The 20,253-nt window shown below is 42.6% G+C and overlaps 1 protein-coding gene across 1 annotated transcript; it reads right to left on the bottom strand.

Moving 5' to 3' along the window:
- Positions 1–445: 445 nt before the first annotated feature.
- Positions 446–994, bottom strand: RNASE12 (ribonuclease A family member 12 (inactive)). Its single transcript, XM_055437400.2, has one exon. It carries the CDS (start codon positions 972–974, stop codon positions 537–539), a length of 438 nt encoding a protein of 145 aa, XP_055293375.2. The 5' UTR covers positions 975–994; the 3' UTR covers positions 446–536.
- Positions 995–20,253: the final 19,259 nt, after the last annotated feature.

Below are 20,253 nucleotides of genomic sequence, written 5' to 3'. Positions count from 1 at the left end.
AAATAAATTTAATGCATAATAAACCCTGCTGAACAAATATCGAAAATTTAAGTAACAGGATCTGACCCTACACTGTTAGGACTCATGCACCCCACCTCATCCTAAATCCATCCCTGTCAGAATGGGTCTTAATTTAAAATTCAGATATTTTGCTCATCAGGGATTTTTATATTGATCCTTAAAATTTTATTTGTCTATATGACTCTGGGGATTTTGGTGTTCCTCAAATTTTGGGTGTCAAATGAGTACCTTATTTCCCTTACCTAATTTCAGGCCTGCATAAGGGTCACTCTGGGTTCTCACCAAATGACCCACAGAAAAAGGAGAAGAAATTAAAACACACATAGAGTTTATGGTTTAATTCAGTAGATTTGTTTTATTGAAGCGCAATAAAAAGATTCCAGCTCAGCAATAGTGGAAGGATAAATCCATTTCACTCTAGGCATGATCCCACGTCCACAGGGTGTAGGGAAACCAACACCAGAGCCTCTGGGAGAGGAGACGAGAGAACAGCAGACTCTGATGCTGGTCTCAGATTAGTCAGTGTATCTCTGGATTTTAGCTGGCCCCATGTCATCACAAGTGGCAACAATAGACCCCTCTGTGGCGAAAACACGGTAGTTGCAGGCAGGATATCTGGTGCCTTCAATGAGCTTACAGACTGTCATTTTGAACTTGATTTCACTCAGGAAGCAGAGACTGGGGGCATGGTTTTGGCAAGTCACCCTCCTGGGAGAATTGCAAACACTGTTGATATTTCGAGGCCTCTCATGGATGAAGAAATGCTCTTTTTTGCAGGTGTTGTTGGGTTCCTTGATGATTCTTTGTATGATCATGTGGTTGCAGTACCTTATCGGAATGTCACTCTGAGGGTAATCCACATGCAACTGCTCTAAAGTTGCAGCCATTGCTTCCTCATCCAGCTCATTTTCCCAGAATAGAAGCACCAGGAAGATTATCACCATTAGTATCATCAGGGGTATGAGATCTTTCACATGTTTTGGTCTAATTCCTATAGAGGAAGAGAAGACAGCAAATATCAGAGAGTGATCAGACTCCACCAGCCCCATCCACTGACTTTCTCCCCTGTGCATGCCTGCTCAGTCATCTTCAACTCTGCGACCCCATGGACTGTAGCTCACCAGGCTTCTCTGTCCATGGAATTTTCCAGGCAAGAATACTGGAATAGGCTGCCATTTTCTACTCCAGGGATCTGCCCAACCCAGGGACTTTCTCCCCTAGCCTTTGATATTTTATTTCCTTCTTTCTGTTAATAAAAACCATGCTAACCCTGCAATGTCCAGCTAGAGGTACAGCTCCCCAAGAAAGCCCTTTCTGACCATTTCAGCTCTCAGGCTGGCATTGAACAGTTCTCTAATTAATCCTGGGTTTTGGTGGTGGTGGTGGTGGTCTCCACAGCTTCTTAATAGTTGGTATTTCATTACCTATTTCTCCTAAATCCATCAGAGTGCTTAATACAAAGCAAAACATACAGAAGCTATTAAAAATACCCCATATCTGATTGTTTTATTCTTGTTACTAAATAACTTTCTATCCCATAATTGTCTTAACCTTGATCCTACCCAATTCCATATGCTTTTTAGCCTTTCCTCCCAATTCCTTCCCAACCTCTCCTTCTGTCGATCTTACTTGGTTTTGTGCTAGACCCTCTCACCTTTCCTTTTTGCTGTAATTCTCATAGACAACATATCCTTGTGATCATGGATCTCAGAAAGTCCTTTGTGTCTCACTGTTCCCAGACAATAACTGGTAGGGAGCCAGCTGAGTGTGGGCAGGTCCAAGTGGAAAGAACAGAAAGGGAGGAGCCTGTAGGAGGGGAATGTGCTTGGTTGCCTTCAAGAAGAGAAGTTACTTTCAGAGGGACAGTTGGGTAAGGCAAGTCCTGTAATGTGTCCTCATTAAACAAGCAGTGACTTTTCAAAACACTTATTGAAGTCCTGAGTCTAGTTATTTTCCAAATTTTCATCAGTCCTTACTACAAACCTGTGAAATAATTGTTATCTCCACTTTGTTAATGAAGAAATAAGTTGCAGAAAGTTTCAGGCAGAGATACGATATGGCAAGATTAATAAAAATCTCGCCATCTCAATCCTTAAGCCTTGAATTCCAGTTTCAGCAAATTTTGTTCCCACGTGGTGTCCATGACAGGGCAGAAACAATTCCTGGACATTAACATGAGTCTTGATAAAGCGCTAGGCTCTCAGAGAGCATGGCAATGATTTTCAAACTCTGCTGAACTTAGGAATCTCTGAGGTATTTTTAAATGCCACCTTGAGGCATTCTGCCTCAATTAGTGCTGGGTAAGAACTGAGTGTTGAGTATATTAAAAGTTTCCCAGTGACTCTAATACGCAGCAAAATTTGAGAACCCCTGAATTATAGTATATATTGGACACCTACATGGAAAATTAGTAGATAAGGGCGTAAGTAAAAGATAGTGGCTCAGGTATTGAGACAATAGAATTATTTTTGTTGCCAAAATCTTACAGTCTTTGATATAGGAATGGGAAAATGGACTTAATTTTGCTCTTTCTTGCTCTGAAATGATTTCTCTTTTGGAAAGACAGCTATACAGTCTCCTTTGTATGTATCTGTATATGTCTTGCTAATTGTCAAGTAGAAAGCTATTTGGGGATTAAAATTTGTCTAGGAGATAGACAGTCCTGGATAAGTCTTCAAAGAATGTGTCTCTTTCTATTCAATAAAAATAAAAGCATAATTCCAGACCATGAACATGAACATTCAGGAGGTTTTTATTTACTTTCCCAAAATTTTCACTCTGACTGTCCTTTCACAATTCAAACTGTCCTGTTTTGGTATGTGCTGCAAAAATGCCACAAAGATGTAAGTGCATAATTAATTGATGGTGAAATTTTCAATTAACAAATTTTGATTTTCACATCTTACAAAAACATTTCTGTTGTATAAAAAAGAACTCTATGTATTATAACTTGTTCACTGTTTCCTGCCAGGATTTCCAAGTTGCTAAAATACAGATGTGATACTAAGTTTACAGGCAAGGAATCAACTCTTGTTACAAAATTTATCCTCAACTAATGCAACTAGGCCTATCTCTTAGTTCAGAGTATTACCCTTTCGCAATAGAGTTGAGACTGGGTTTAAATGTTTTATAGTGCTGGCGGCCAAATGGAGAAAACACTTGTAATGCCTAAAACCAACCAAAGATTAACACCTAGACATAAGGAATTCCTTCTTTCAGTGGTTCAGTTCAGTCGCTCAGTCATGTCCGACTCTTTGCAACTCCATGGACTGCAGCAGGCCAGGCTTCCCTGTCTATCAACAACTCCCAGAGCTTGCTCAAACTCATGTCCATCAAGTCAGTGATGCCAACCAACCATCTCATCTTCGGTCATCCCCTTCTCCTCCTGCCTTCAATCTTTCCCAGCATCAGGGTCTTTTCCAATGAGTCAGTTCTTCGCACCAGGTGGCCAGAGTATTGGAGTTTCAGTTTCAGCATCAGTCCTTCCAATGTATATTCAAGACTGATTTCCTTTATATATCCTCAATAAAAAGACACAAACACTCCAGAGGAGAAAAGATTGTCAAAAGTTATGAAAGCTCAATTTCAGAAGAGGAAGTCAATGCTTAACTGTGTTGGTAATCTAATAAATGGAAATTAACATAACCAAGAGATAAGTGGTTTATAACCACCAGATTATCAACAACTAGAAAATCTAACATTTTCTGGAAGTGCTGGAAAAAATGTTAGTAGGCTTGAAAAACTGGTGTAGTGATATTGGAGAAGGCAATGGCAAGCCACTCCAGTACTATTGCCTAGAAAATCCCATGGATGGAGGAGCCTGGTAGGCTGCAGTCCGTGGGGTCGCTAAGGGTCGGACACGACTGAGCGACTTCACTTTCACTTTTCACTTTCACACATTGGAGAAGGAAATGGCGACCCACTCCAGTGTTCTTGCCTGGAGAATCCCAGGGACGGGGGAGCCTGGTGGGCTTCCGTCTATGGGGTCACACAGAGTCGGACACGACTGAAGTGACACAGCAGCAGCAGCAGCAGTGATATTGGAAAGTATTCCAGAAGTATTTGGTAAAATTATGAATGGGTATAATCTGAGACCGTGTAACCTTATTCCGAGCATAGACTCCAACAGAGTTCTTCCAGATGGAATACGTGCCATGTTCATCATGGCATGATAAGTGGCAGAAAAGAGCTAAAGGTAATTTAAATGTCCCGCATGACAGAAATGGACAGGTAGAGATGTTTTAGATACATAAAATAAAATAGTATAAAATAGCTTCAAATAATGCACTAGTTTTACAAATAGCAACGTGTATAGAACTCAAAAACATGGTGCTGTGTGAAAAAAGAAAAATCACTGCCAGTTGATTCAAATTGAAAACATGCATGCTCCAAAATAATATATTTTCCAAGGATATACAGTATCTAAATAGGATGGAAGAATGTGGATTACATACTCTAAGGCAGATGCCCATGAGAATGAGAGAAATAGAAGCAAGGATAAGGGATAAAAAGGGAAAATAATAAAATTGAACAAAACCAGAGAGGCTGTAACAGAATATGATCATCTTAGTTCTGTGCATCTGAAGACGGAAGGGAGGGAAGAAGAAAAGAGGGAAAGAAGGAAGGATGGAGATGGAGGGGGAAGAGGAGAAGGAGGAAGCAGGGAGGAAGAGCAGCGGGAGGAGGAGGCGGAGAGGAGCAAGAAGGAAAGGGATTATCAGACAATTGCATTCAACCTAAAGTCCCCACCACCCTCCCTTTGCTAAGTCTCAGGTCTGTCTCAGAAGAAGACTGCAGGAGACAGATAGTTGCTGGAAACTAATATTAGTGCCAGGATGTAAAACAATGTAAGTAATTCCTCTCATGACTCATCCTGTCAAATTAATGAGCCCTACTCCAGGATGGCTAGAAACTGACCCACGTCCCACATTATCTGTGACAAGGCAATGGCCTCAAAGGGACAGTGGAGGAAGCAAACACTTACTCTGGATGCCTTCAGCTGCCACGTGTGAAGTTTGGCTGTGTAGAGGCCACCAGTGGAGAGAACGCATGGAGGAGAGAAATGCGCAAAGACCTCCAGCTGCTTCAACGCCCTCAGGAAACTGTGGAGCTTGTTCATGTCTCACCAACATGGTTGGCTACCCTTGCAAGACTTCTGCAGTTGCCCAATGCCTCGCTCACCTTAAAGCCATGTAGCAGATTGTATTTCTCCCCAAAATGGCCACAGTATATTTCTACCCCACAGTCTCTTCTGGAACCTTACCACTCCCTTAGCAAGATGTAGAATCTCTGTCATTTCCTGAGAACTAGGGTGGGCTTCTGTGCCTGCTCCCATCATGTAGCATCACGTGACCTCTCAGCCGAGGTCACAAGCTTCCATTGGGCCGTGGTTCTCCTAGGACGTTGACTCTGGGTGTCCTGCAGAAAGAAGTCTGACTGTTGATACTGCACAGGGGGAGGTCAAACAACGAGGGAGATGCCCAGACTGCTCCACCCGTTTCAGTTCCCTGTGCATGAAACCACATACAGGACCTCAAGCAAGAACTACCTTGTGAAGTTCAACCTCCAGATTTAGGATCGAATGAATGTTGTTGTTTTTGGCCACCACATGGGATGATCTGTAAAGCAGCAATTGACAGATAGACTAAAGAGCTCACCATTCTCCCAAATCTCCCCAAGCAAATCCAATTGCACCAACTTTTAGCAAACAGTATTATAGAAACCACTAAAGTTTTCTTGAATATAGAGTATAGAGACGCCCAGGGTGTTTTCCCCGCAGGATCCAAGAACATTCCACACAGACCTAGGCTCACTTGCTCTCTCCTGCAGAGGAAATGTGATGGAACAGACGTTTGGAGGTTGCTTTGACTTTCCCTGGGAGTGTGGGAGACCTCCCTGGGCGCAGGGCCTCAGCTGTCACACAAACGATAAGGCAAAACTAGTGTTTAACATCTCCATCTGCTGTAAAACTCTCAAAATTCCCTTTTAACTTCCCCATCTCTCTCCATCTCTGACTTGAGAGCCTCCCTTCTCCATGGTGCCAGCTCTTCTGTGTCTCCTGGATTCCACCTGGCCCTCTGTGCCCCCGCCTTTCCATCAATACCTTGTAACCAAGCAAGACCCCTCCCAAGAGGGGGTTTTGAGGGAGGATGGATACATGTATATGTACGGCTGAGTCCCTTCGCTGTTCACCTAAAACTATCACAACGCTGTTAATTGGCTATACCCCAGTTCTGATGAATTATAAGTCTTTGACTGTGTGGATCACAATAAACTGTGGAAAATTCTGAAAGAGATGGGAATACCAGACCACCTGACCTGCCTCTTGAGAAACCTGTATGCAGGTCAGGAAGCAACAGTTAGAACTGGACATGGAACAACAGACTGGTTCCAAATAGGAAAAGGAGTACGTCAAAGCTGTATATTGTCACCCTGCTTATTTAACTTATATGCAGAGTACATCATGAGGAACGCTGGGCTGGAAGAAGCTCAAGATGGAATCAAGATTGCTGGGAGAAATATCAATAACCTCAGATATCCAGACGACACCACCCTTATGACAGAAAGTGAAGAGGAACTAAGGAGCCTCTTGATGAAAGTGAAAGAGGAGAGTGAAAAAGTTGCCTTAAAACACATCATTCAGAAAACAAAGATCATGGCATCTGGTCCCATCACTTCATGGGAAATAGATAGGGAAACAGTGGCAACAGTGTCAGACTTTATTTTTTGGGGCTCCAAAATCACTGCAGATGCTGATTGCAGCCAGATTCAGAAGGGGGAACTCTTGTACACCTAGGGCGAATTCATGTCAATGTATGGCAAAACCAACCAATATAATATTGTAAAATAAAAAAAAAAAATAAAGATCAAAAAATAAAAAAATAAAAGACGCTTACTCCTTGGAAGGAAAGTTATGACCAACCTAGGCAGCATATTAAAAAGCAGAGACATTATTTTGCCAACCAAGGTCCATCTAGTCAAGGCTATGGTTTTTCCCGTGGTCATGTATGGATGTGAGAGTTAGACTGTGAAGAAAGCTGAGCGCTGAAGAATTGATGCTTTTGAACTGTGGTGCTGGAGAAGACTCTTGAGAGTCCCTTGGACTGCAAAATCCAACAAGTCCATTCTAAGGGAGATCAGTCCTGGGTGTTCATTGGAAGGACTGATGCTAAAGCTGAAACTCCAATACTTTGGCCAGCTCATGCGATGAGTTGACTCACTGGAAAAGACTCTGATGCTGGGAAGGATTGGGGGCGGGAGGAGAAGGGGACGACTGAGAATGAGATGGCTGGATGGCATCACTGACTTGATAGACGTGAGTTTGAGTGAACTCCGGGAGTTGGTGATGGACAGGGAGGCCTGGCGTGCTATGATTCATGGGTTCGCAAAGAGTCAGATACAACTGAGCGACTGAACTGAACTGAACTGAATTGATGAATTATATTTTTTTAATCAGGTTTCCCAAGTGGCGCTAGTGGTAAAGAACCTGCCTACCACTGCTGGAGATATCAGAGATGCAGGTTCCATCCCTGGGAGAAGGGTATGGAAACCCACTCTAGTATTCTAGCCATAGACAGAGGAGCCTGGAGTGCTATAGTCCATAGGGTCACAAAGAGTTGGACATGACTGAAACGACTTAGCACGCATGCATGGGTAATTTACAATATTGTGCTAGTTACCGCTGTACAGCAAAGTGATTCAGTTATATATATGTACACATTCCTTTTTATATTCTTTTCCGTTAAGTCTGATGAATTAAATGAAAAGTTATGTAATAAAATACAAAGTATGATTTCATTTTTGTGAAAACAAATATGTTCTTGAATGTTCTTCAAAAATGTCTGGAAAGATATCGGGGTGGGGGGGGGAAGACCCTTCCTGATAATTGATTCACTTAAAAAATCAGTGCAGTATTGTAAGTAACAAATATTTTGCTGCCTAACACGTATAGATCTTATTCTACAAACTTAGGCAAGAAAACTTGCACCACCTTATTGCTTCTATATCAAATTAAAGCTAATTCTAGGTCTTCTGTCCTACTAATCTGGGAGAAATTCAACATGGTAGTTATTATGGTTTTTTTCCTCCCAGGGACCCAGGGGCATCTAGAAAAGTCTATTACCCAATAGAACTAACCAGGAGACAAACATTCTTATCAACTCCCCTTAAAAACTCATTGAGTACAGGGCTCACACTCAGAATTCTTGACTCATGGTTGTACTAAGACTTAGTTTCTTTAGTCACTGTTTATACTGGATTTTTGTCACCTACTATAAGGAAATTTTATCATTCACATGTTATTTGTTTACCTGTGCCAGACACTATTACACTTGGGACACATCACCAAAGACAAAGATCACTATTCCCTTCTGAGTCTGAATCAATCCTTAATATGAAAATTGATAATTAAAATATAAGAGCTGTACATTTACTCTGCCTAGCCTGTAGGAATAATATTTCAGGGTAGCCAAATATCTTTCATGTGATAAAGGAAAGTTCTTTTTTAGAGAAGAACAATAACCAATACAAATTAGACAGAATATTAAAAACCAAAGACATCTCTTTGCCGACAAAGCTATGGTTTTCCCAGTAGTCATGTATGGACATGAGAATTGGACCATAAAGAAGGTTGAGCACCAAAGAATTGATGTTTTCTAATTGTAGTGCTGGAGAAGACTCTTTTTTTAAAAATTTTTATTTAATAAATGGTACAAAGCACAATGCCAAAAACATTAACAGTTAAAATTGCACCATGCAAAAAGAAAAAAAACCCAATGCCATACCTAAGTTATCCCTCTCTCAAAATAATGCCATTTATATTATAAACCACGAGCTCCCCATCGAAAGATGGGAACTGTTTTTGTTAATTCATATATATATATATATATATGACTGTATCACTTTGCTATACACCTGAAACAAACACAACACTGTAAATAAAATATATTACAATATAAAATAAAAATAAGTGACACATCTTTGGGGCTTTACACTGAGTTAGAGTTCCTATCAGAGGGATAACAGCACCACAGCCGCACTGGATCCTCATGAAGGAGGCACACGAATGACGGGGTTACAAGAGTTACAGGAATGAGAGCTGCTCACTTCCCAGAAACCACAGCTCACAGAAAACCAACAAAGGCACGAGATGCAGACCATTCACTTATGAATGTGTAAAACTCAAGAAAGTCCACATCGCTCCTACAACATGTCGAAAGTGCCTCAGAATTCACACAATACCAACTTTCTCATGGTTCTGGTTAAATTACATATACCAGTTTATAACAAATGGCAAAATCTGTAACTCTGTTCAAAGTTTTAAAAGATTACTTAAGAATAGTTTCTTGCATTTCTATGCCACCTTTATAGTTCTGGTTTCTCATTTCTTAATTAGTAAATTCAGCGTGTAGTTTCTATCCGAGGCTAATTTATACACTTCCGGAAGGAACGGCCTCTTAAATCCACAGAGTGTTGAGGTAGGGAGCCCCCAACCACGTCAGATTCGTTTCACATATGATAATATACATGATTCAATCCATTCTCTGGAGAAGACTCTTGAGAGTCCCTTGGACTGCAAGGAGATCCAACCAGTCAATCCCAAAGGAAATCAGTCCTGAATATTCATTGGAAGGACTGATGCTAAAGCTGAAACTGCAATACTTTGGCCACCTGACGTGAAGAACCGACTCATTAAAAAAGACCCTGATGCTGGGAAAGATTGAAGGAAAAGGAATAGAGAGCAGCAGAGGATGAAATGGTTAGAGTATCACTGATTCAATGGACATAAATTTGAGCAAGCTCCGGGAGATGGTGAAGGACAGGGAAGCCTGGCATGCTGCAGTTCACGGGCTTGCAAATAGTTGGACACAACTTAGTGACTAAACAAGAACAATAACTAACAGATATGAAAAGAATGACAAAATCAGTGGGAGTTGATAAGAGCCTCGTTAGTGACAAATTTGCACCCCATCCATATCTGTTCTAGCTGTGTTTTCTGTATAGGTCGGGGGCTCCTGCCTGGGGCGTTTGCTCTGGCCGCCCCCTCCCCTGGATGCCCGATGTCTGTCCCTCACAGACGCTGTGCTCACTCACTGTCCTCCTTCAAGTCTGCCAATGAGGCCCACGCAGACCAACCCACCTGAAATTCTAGCCCACACCTGCACTTACATGTTCTACTTTTTTCTTTTCTGTTTCATTTATACCTTCTGATATATTATGTAATTTACATTTTTGTTTTGATTGTTGTTATGATCTGTTTGCTGCCACTTACAAGTAGGCTCCATGTCAAGAGTACTCTAAACAAGCTCCCCTCAGGAAGGAAAATATTCCCAACTCCTTGGTCCCTTCCCTGGATTTGACTCACAACAGTTAAGAGTCTGTTTTGGTGTAGCACCAAGGGCTGGTGCTTAAATGCCCTCCAATTAAGAACCCGGGAAGCTTGTCTCAGGAGTACTAAGAAATGGAGTGATGGATGAAGGACTGGGGGGAACTTTTGCTCACCTTACTGACTGCATGAGCTTAAGCAGCTGAGTGTATGTTCTGAACCATTCTGGACTCTGGAAGCTCAGAATGCCTGTGGATTCTGAGGAACTGTCTGCACAGAGTGGGGCCTTCGGGCCAACGCCCTTGGAGATTGTTTACAGTACGGCATTTGTCTTTGACAAATGAATTGTATTGAAAACAGTCTATTATACTCAAATACATACATATTTGTTTATAGCCCTTGGACCTACTGATAGGGGAAGGAGATCAAAGATATATATGTATCAGTCCTGAATATTCATTGGAAGGACTGATGCTGAAGCTGAAACTCCAATACTCTGACCACTTGTTGCAAAGAACTGACTCATTGGAAATGACCCTGATGCTGGAAAAGATTGAAGGCAGGAGGAGAGGGGATGACAGAGGATGAGCTGGTTGGATGGCATCACTGACTTGATGCACATAAGTTTGAGCAAGCTTCGGGAGTTGTTGATGGACAGCGAAGCCTGGCGTGCTGCAGTCCAGCACGCAAAGAGTAGGACACAACTGAGCGACTGAGTTGAACTGAACTGAACTGAAATATGTATATAGAGAGATGTAAGCTTTAGAAGAAAACTCCTGAACAATTTATTATAATTAGTATATTTGTTAGAATATGTTTATTGATTCTAAATACTCTTAATCAGCTAAGGCCCTCTCCTATTCCAAGTATCCTTTTTGGAATATCCTTTATTATTTTTGTTAGCTTATGTGTAAATCCCTAGACTTTGTGTACGTCCTAAAACACAACTTGTTTTGAGGAAAAAAAAAAGTCTAAAAAGATCACCTTTACACGCTTCCCAAATGGCTGCTAATAATAGAAAGCACAAAGTAATAGTCTAAACAAAATAAATGTTTATTCATTGTGTAAAGCCCAGGTCCTGTAGGATTTTCCAGGCAAGATACTGGATTGGGTTGTAATTTCCTTCTCCAGGGGATCTTCCTGACCCAGGGATTACCCATTTCAGGCAGACTCTTTACCATCTGAGCCACCAAGGAAAAGCCTAAAGTAGTTAGCCTACGATTGGTGAGGTGTCCCAAGATGCTGGCTTCTTCTCTCTCATTGTGTGGTTTCTGTGTCATGGTCCAGAAGGCTGTTCTGAACACAGCTTTCCAGTCTGCAGTCCAGCCAGCCAGCAGGGAGAAGAAAGGTAGGGAAAGGGCATGCACTGCTTTTTGAGGACACATCCCAAAGTCTCACACACTATGTCCAGTTATATCTCATTGGCAATAGCTTGGTCAGACTCCCCTGCAAGGGACACTGGGAAACTTAGGGTTTATTCTGGGTGGGCATGTGCTCAGCTAAAATTCTGGCTCCGTATTACTATGACGGAGGAGAGAAGAAACACTGGAAGGATCTCCCTGGTGGTTCAGTGGTTAAGACTCCATGCTCGCAATGCAGGGAGCATGGGTTCAATCCCTAGTTGGGAAACTAATATCCCATATGCCACCTAGTGTGAGCAAAAAACAAAACAAAAAACACTGGAGGGCCACCTTGCCTTCAGGCAAATATCGTTCTGTAAAATGTTAATAAGTGTACTTCAAGAAAAAAGTTTCATGATCTAAAGTTAGAGGAAACACTGTTCATTATACCCCTTCCTTTGCAGTCACAAGATTCACAGAGCGTGAGTTTCTAAGAAGCTCAACATTAGAGAAGCTTGACTAGTTTCATTTAACTCAAGATTTTTCAAATTGATTTGAGCTTGGAGCTTCATTTGAGGGACACCACTATTAACAGTCAAAGGAACAGGGTTCCATGAAAGATCACTTGGGGGAAAAATGCATAGGATGTGGAGACATAGATGGCAAACTAGGAGCCAGGCATCTGAGTGGTAACAAAGGAAATAATAAGCCAAAGAGAATGTAACCTAAATAGACCCAATATTTTAGATTTGGGAGATTACCCTCCCTTGTATAACAATAATCCAAGCTCCATGCTGCATCACCATTAGAATTCTAGTTCCCTTCTGCAACTGTTCAAGAAGATCTCTGGGGAGCGCTTTAATCTCTTGTGCAAAACAGGTGCTCCAGTTTTCTTCTTGGTTCATCCCTGGCTTCTCACAAGTGCTTCTCCGTGGGGCTGCAGCTGTTTCTGTCCTGTTTCACCCTTCTCCCAAAGCCTGGACACAGACCTGCCCTATATTCACCAATACACACAAAACACACGGATATGGAGTTTAACAGACTTCCTGAACATTTTTAATTACAAAAGAGAAAAAATACCTTAACACTGATTCATACATCTACTAGCCCTACCATCCGTCAGCAGGTCCTTCACTGGATGTCCTTTTCAAATTGTCCTTTTCCTTGGCCACTCTGATATGGGGTATGCTTACTGCCCTCATCACCCCATACTTTACGTGTCCTCTTCCTAAAGTGCTGGGCCTCCATGCCCATCCACAGCGGTGACCACAGAGTTTCAAAGGAGCTAGGCCTGAAGGGTGCTAATTACTCCATAAGAAGAGGCAAGGGTCCCCTTTGAAGATGCCTCTTCTGAGTACTTTACCATAAAACTGAGGAAACACCAATTGCCCATGCCAGAGAATGGGAATGGAAGGAAGATGGGGAGCATATTGTGGAAGGGCTGATGACCTCACAGTTAGTCCTCAACCACGCCTTAGTCTAGTCTTTCACTACCTGGTTCCCACAGATTCAAAAAAAAAAAAAGAAGTGCATGTGGTGGTTTCTAAGGGAAATCCATCAGAGTCCCTTGGCTACTGATGAAAAATACAGAAACACGGGCTTTACTCTAGACCCATAGAATCAAAATCTCTGGAGATGAGGCCCTGGATTCTGCATTTGTAATTAGTAGCCCATCTCTGGTGATTATAATGCTCCCTGATATTTAAGGATCACCACACTAGATGAGCCTCGAGTTGGTAAATAGCATCATAATTTGTAGAGTGGCACCCGCTCCACAAGTAAGCTGAGTTTTCCATTATGATGTGGATTACTCAACACCCTAATAAGAAACCGTAATATCTGGGTTACTTTTCCTTGTTCAGAGCTTCCACAAGACAAGGATATGCTTGTCTCACATCACACGACTCAGCCAGCTCCTCAGAGTGCTCCCTCCCTGGATCCTGGGAAGACCCATGTCCCAAACACACCACTGGAGGAAGAAGGATTAGTCTGTATTTCTCAGTTATCGTCCTTAACTACTCGTGTTCAAGACAGTTCACAGGGATCCTAGAGATAAAGTGGAGAGATCTGAGTTCCACCAGGGAGGGAGATTCCAGGGTCAGGCAAGGAGGAAGGGAGTAGTAAGAACATGTGTGTCTGCCTTGGAAGTGGGACTGACAGGCGGAGAAAGAGTTGTGAATACCTTGAATTTAGGAAGTTTGCTTAAAGCAGAAAGTACTCCTCACCCCCACCCTCCACCATTCTCTAGCTCTCAATTCCTATTTCTTTATCACCCAGATGCTCACCTTTCAGCATGACTCTTAAGACAGAAGGTGGGAAGTACTTCTGAGCTGGAATCTGTTTTCTTTCTTCACTGTTCATTTTCACCAAGCAGCCCTCCCAAACCATTTTCACGTACTACTCTGATGTGGACAACAGTCAGATGATAGATAGCTCAAGCTGCTTTCTAACCTTGAAAGTGGCGCTTGCAATTTCTGCTGGTTCCCACAAAAAGGTTCTCAGGCTTTTGACATAAGCCCACCTATGAAGCAATGTCTCTTGACTGCCAAGTAAAGGACATGAGACTTTATCAGTTCCTCCAGGAATTTTTTTAATTAACCACTTTCGTCTTATCCTTGAGTGCCATACAAAGCTTTCCTCCCAGCTTCCTGTACACAACTTAGCAGCAGTGACTGCTACCTGGTGTGGCAAAGAAGGTATTTGGCTTTCTCTCCCCCGTGCAGTGTGCTTCTGGAGAGCCAGAACAATGCACTTGCTTGCTCTAGCACACTGCCTGGTACTCACAGGAGATCAGAAAATGTTTATGGAATGGATGAAAGATTTCAGATCTTTTTCTTCTTCTGTGTCACTTCTCAGAGTCACAGTTCCTTCATCTCTAAAATAGAGGTGGTAGACAAGAATAAAGGAAGAATTTGACTCTAAGGTCAGCAAAGGTTGTCCGGCCTCTCCAGACATTCTTGTGCAATAAGACTCTTTCCATAAATCTCAAGCCCTGTGACTTCAAACAAGAAAGCAAGCAAGATAAATCAGGAAGAAAATAGGTGGGTGGGGTGATGGAAGAGATACGAACAGCCTCCTCTGAACGATAAATACATGAACCACAGGCTGCGGAGGGAAGCGGAGGAGAGCGGAGGGTACAAAGTATATTCCTCAAGTCAGCATCCCCACCTCCAACCACTCTCCCGGTGGGTAGCGTGGCCGAGCGGTCTAAGGTGCTGGATTAATCCAGTCTCTTCGGGTGCGTGGGTTCGAATCCCACCGCTGAAAATGTTTCTTCTACTTTTGCAGATAAAGGCTTTGAACTACATTTAAATGACCCCAAAAGCTATCCTCTTAACATGAGGATTCTCTGACCACCACTTCTATTTCCCTCCACGCTGGGGGAGTAGCCATGTGTTTTCTGCCTCCCAGGCTGGAGTCAGAGTGCTACACGTGCATGTGTGCTCAGTTTGACTCTATGCGCCTAGCCTCCTCCAGGCAAGAATAGTGGAGTGGGTTGCCTTGCCTTTCTTCAGGGGATCTTTCCAATCCAGGGATCAAACCTGCCCCTCTTACAGTCTCCCGCATTGGCAAGCAGGTTCTTTACCAGGAGTGCCACCTGACGAGCCAGGGTGAGCTATGCAGAAATAGGCGGCCAGATCCCAGGCAACAGTCCCAAAAGTGGGGAGCAGAACTCTGATTCAGGAGTGAGATGGAATAGTCTGAAATGGCTTAGGGAATTGGCATTCTGGTCATAAATATATCTCCCTAAATCAGAAACACTATTGCCAAAAAAAAAAAAAGCATGAAGCCACCCCTATTCTGGAAGGGTTGCTTGGCTACCTTCCGCAACCACAAAGCTGTTTCCTAGATAAGCTGTTACTGGCAGGACTCATGCCAGTAAGAATACAGGAAGGCATTCATTCAATACCTTCACGAGGTATTGGGCCCTCTTCCAACTGCCCTCCCACTACCTCACCTGTCTCCAACCAGGTGAGGTAGACGAGCTTGCCTATGTCCAAAAACAAGCTGCTGCTGATTTGGGCAGGACATGTTCTGAATCAGAGGCTATTAACCTCTCAGCCTTGCAGGAACAGCCCCAGGCTATGCACACAGGCAGTGGGAAGGACTGTACTCCCTTGGGGGCAAACCAATTTTTTTTTTTTTTTTTGGTAATTTTCTTGTCTTCCTGAAATGACAGCCACCAAGCAGTGGGCCAGGGGAGGTCAGGTTGAGGGGAGATTGCCCTATCTGTATCTAACAGCTACTTGGTAAGCCTTTGTGTTTCCTACTTCTCAGAAAGCTTTGAGCACAATGTACCCAACACCTCATGTGTGTCCCCAGGCTGAGCCCTGAACAGTTTCCTTTGAGTCCACATTGAAGAAGGAGCATTAACCCATCCTTCCCCTACAGCACCTCCAAGCACATTCACACCTTTCCTACCACTCCCATCTCTGCTGCCCTCTTGGGGGTCAATTCCAGTTTCCCTGAAAATCAGTTAAGATTCCTTCAAATGGTGGTTTCCTGACCCCAATCATTATTAAGGCCTTAAAGAATGCAGATGTAATTTTTAAAAAAGTGAAAGTGAAGTCACTCAGTCATGTCCAACTCTTTTAGACCCCATTTTCCAGGCAAGAGTACTGGAGTGGGTTGCCATGTCCTTCTCCAAATTAAAAATAAATAAATAAACAAAACCAAAAATAAGCCCACCACCAACAAAAAGAAAAAGAAAAACACCCTCCCTTTTCAGAGGCCTCCAGCTAGAGCAAAATGAGCAGTGGCCTGGGTGGGAGGCATGAAAGCTAGGTTCCTCTCTTTACACTGGCTTTGCCAGTAAATAGTTCTGTGACCCTGAGCTTAATTCCACGGGCCTCACTGATCTCCTCTGAAGTGGCTGGGAGCTGGCAGAGCTGGTGGAATGCACGAGATGAAAACAACGAACAATTTTAGAGTTGATAAAACACATTCATCCATAAACTTCCCTGATGTGGGGCTCTGGGCTTGCTTATTAGAAAGCTGACACAGGGGTTCTCCATGGCTTTGTGGTCAACCCTACTATACCGCAGTAATCTCTTGAAAACACAAATTTAGTTCTGTGCCTGTGCTCTCCACCCCACCCCCACCTAAACTGTATCAATGGTTTTTCAGAAGTCTTAATGACACAGTCCTTACCTCTGCCTACCAGGCCACGCAAAGGAGCTTCAACCCCAAACCACTCTCCCTGTCTCCCTAACGCTCCTTAAACTCCCCTTTTCAGATCCCTGAACTCATCAGGGTTCCTCTCAACTCAAGATTTTAACATCTAGTTCCTGCATATGTGCCTTATTCCATTCACCCCTCTCCATCCTACCCGCTTAAACCCTGTGTGTCCTCCTTTCCTTAGGCCAGCCTTCCCAGAAGCCCCAGCCTAAATGAACAGTCTCTGTTTTGCTTGCATCACACTCTGAACTTTTCCTTTATGGCCTTATCACTAGTATATTAAATTAACTGTATTTCTCAGTTTTTGAAAAAGTATTTGATTGATTCATGAGAGTAGAAACCACATCTGTCTGGTTCCATGAAGTAACCTCTGTTCCAAGCACAGAGACTGGAATACTGCAAATGTTCAGCAAATGTTTGCTCAATAAATACTCTTAAAATCCAAGAGTGATTGTGCTAAAAGAACTAGATTTCACCATTAAAAATAGTATCAAAAGGCTATCGTTGGCAAAAGTTAACAATTATTTTTGATACTTTTCCCTGTAGCCCCATATGGACATAAGATCAGAAAGATCAATAAAAGAAAAGAAAAATGTTGATTCACCTCTGCATTGAAGATTTTAAATCTTTGATTGTCACTCTGAACCTTCACCTTTAGTTAAAGAAACAACTCAAGAGTTTTGCTAATGGGTGCTTGCTCTATTTTCTGCTTTCCCTGTATATCCATGGGATGCCATGTACTTTAATAAGTAGTTCAGCTTAATCCCACCAATACCATCTCCTTGGACAGTAATATAGCTTTTTCCCCTGTAAGATCCACCTCCATATAATGCACACAGAAGATTCAGCAAAAAGTAATGAGGTTCTTGAAAATTAATTTTTAACCTGAAAGCTACTGTTGTTTAGTCGCTGAGTCATGTCCAACTCTTTGCGACTCTGTGGACAGCAGTGCCCCAGGCTTCCCTGTCCTTCACTGTCTCCCGGAGTTTGCTCAAACTCACGTCCACTGAGTCGGTCATGCCATCCAAACTTCTCATCCTCTGTTGCCCCCTTTTCTTCCTGCTCTCAATTTTTTCAGCATCAGGGTCTCCTCCAATGAGTCGGCTCTTCGCATCAGGTGGCCAAAGTGTTGGCGCTTCAGCTTCAGCGTCAGTCCTTCCAGTGAATATTCAGGGTTGATTTCTTTTAGGATTGATTGGTTTGTGTGGATCACAACAAAATGTGGAAAATTCTAAACAAATGGGAATACCAAACCACCTTACCTGCTACCTGAGAAACCTGTGTGCAGGTCAAGAAGCAACAGCTACAACTGGACATGGAACAATGGACTGGTTCAAAATTTGGAAAGAAGTATGACAAGACTGTATACTGTCACCCTGTTTATTTAACTTATATGCAGAGTACATCATGCGAAATGCCAGGCTGGATGAATCATAAGCTGAAATCAAGATTGCAGGGAGAAATATCAACAACCTCAGATATGCAGATAACACCTCTCTAATGGCAGAAAACAGAGAAACTAAAACTTCTCTTGATAAAGGTGAAAGAGGAGAGTGAAAAAGCTAGCTTAAAACTCAACATTCAAAAAACTAAGATCATGGCCTCCTGTCCCATTACTTCATGAGACATAGATTCGGAAAAAGTAGAAGCAGTGACAGATTTTCTTTTCTTGGGCTCCAAAATCACTGTGGATGGTGAGTACAGCCATGAAATTAAAAGACGCTTGCTCCTTGGAAGGAAAGCTGTGACAAAATTAGACAACATATTAAAAAGCAGAGATATCACTTCGCCAACAAATGTCGGTATAGTCAAAGCTGTGGTTTTTCAAGGAGTCATGTACGGATGTGAGTTGGACCATAAAGAAGCCCGAGCACCTGAAGAAATGATGCTTTCGAATTGATGCTTTCAAACTGCGGTGCTACAGACGACCCTTGAGAGTTCCCTGGACTGTAGGTTTTTGGACTGCAGTATGATTTTAGACTGCAAGGAGATTAAATCAATCATCTCCAAGACCCTAATGGAAAAACTCATGGTAATATTTGGTTTGTCCACAAGGGGGCAGATTTCAACTGGTGGTCATAGCCCCTGAGAACAGTCACTTTGCCTATTAATACCTATCTTGTGACCATCAACAGGTTTTCACTTCTTGTTTTATATACTTCTCCCAGCATTCTCCCTACATGTGAGCACTGTTTCCTTGACTGACAGTCACAGATCGCTTATCATGAAACTTGGTCAAGTGAAGTTGATAAAGTCCTATTGGATTATACAACTTCATTTCTTTCGTTTTCCTCTTCCTCTGCAATCTCCCTTTTATGGACTTCTGTTCCTCATCTTATTAAGTCCATTATTTTACAGACTCTAACAGAATGGCCCTGCTAAATGCAACCCTACAGGGTGATCTCAAAACACCACGTGGTTCAGAATTTGCCCAAGCAGCTCTGTACTTCAGCAGCTCTGCCTGGGGAGAGCTTGCTACAGAAGTCAGGGGCACTGAGGCACAATTTACAGCTGTGAGGGCCTACTTTGTGCCTTTCTTTATGTCCAATTGGGAGAACCTTTCAACGCTTCTGTAAAGCATTTGCAGGTCCATACTGTGACTGAGGAGAGCTGCCAAAGAATATATTTCACACATGGCCCCACTCTCAGGCTTTCTTAGAAGATGGCACATGCATAGGATACCTGACACTGCAAGAGCCCTCTGTCCAAGCTCCCAGTTCCTCCATGCTCCTTATTCCCTTCAGCATCCAGAATCAAGGATTCCTTTTTCTTTTTTAAAATATTTTTTAATGTGGACCATTTTTAAAGTTTTTATTGAATTTGTTATAATATCGCTTCTGTTTTATGTTTTGGGTTCTTTCTTTCTTTTTGGCCCTGAGGCATGTGGGATCTTTGCTACCTGACCAGGGATTGGACCACCATCCCTTGCATTGGGCAGCAAGGTCTTAACCAGGGACTGCCAGGGAGCAGAGTTTGCTCTGATAACATCTGAGCAGAGATCTTAAAAGCAGGATTGAGCCATCCAGATATGAAGGAGATAAGAGTCAAAGCAGAGAGAAGAGCACGTGCAAAGGCACTGAGGTGGGTGTTTCTGAGAACTACTATAGGCTAATGTAGTTGGAACACAGCTGACAATGGGAGAGACATAGGAGATGAGGTCAAAAAAGTGAGAGGAGTCTAAGAAATGGCAGAGTCAGGTAGAGACTTTTGAAGTCATGGCAAGGAGTTTGATAAAATGTGAAATGAAACAAAGATACATCAAAGGATTTTAAGGAGAGCAATGATCTGCTCTCTCCTAGGTTTTAATCCCCTTCATGGATCACAGCAGTGTCATGGTGAAGGGGCTTGCATAACTTAATAAAGCTATGAACCATGACGTGAAGGACCACC

This window comes from Moschus berezovskii, chromosome 9 (assembly GCF_049115385.1).
Source record: "Moschus berezovskii isolate FMDL1 chromosome 9, NW_MosBer_1.0, whole genome shotgun sequence".
NCBI classification, from domain to species: Eukaryota; Metazoa; Chordata; class Mammalia; order Artiodactyla; family Moschidae; genus Moschus; species Moschus berezovskii.
Note: the sequence above shows the minus strand (reverse complement) of the source record. Positions and strands in the feature narration are given on the sequence as shown.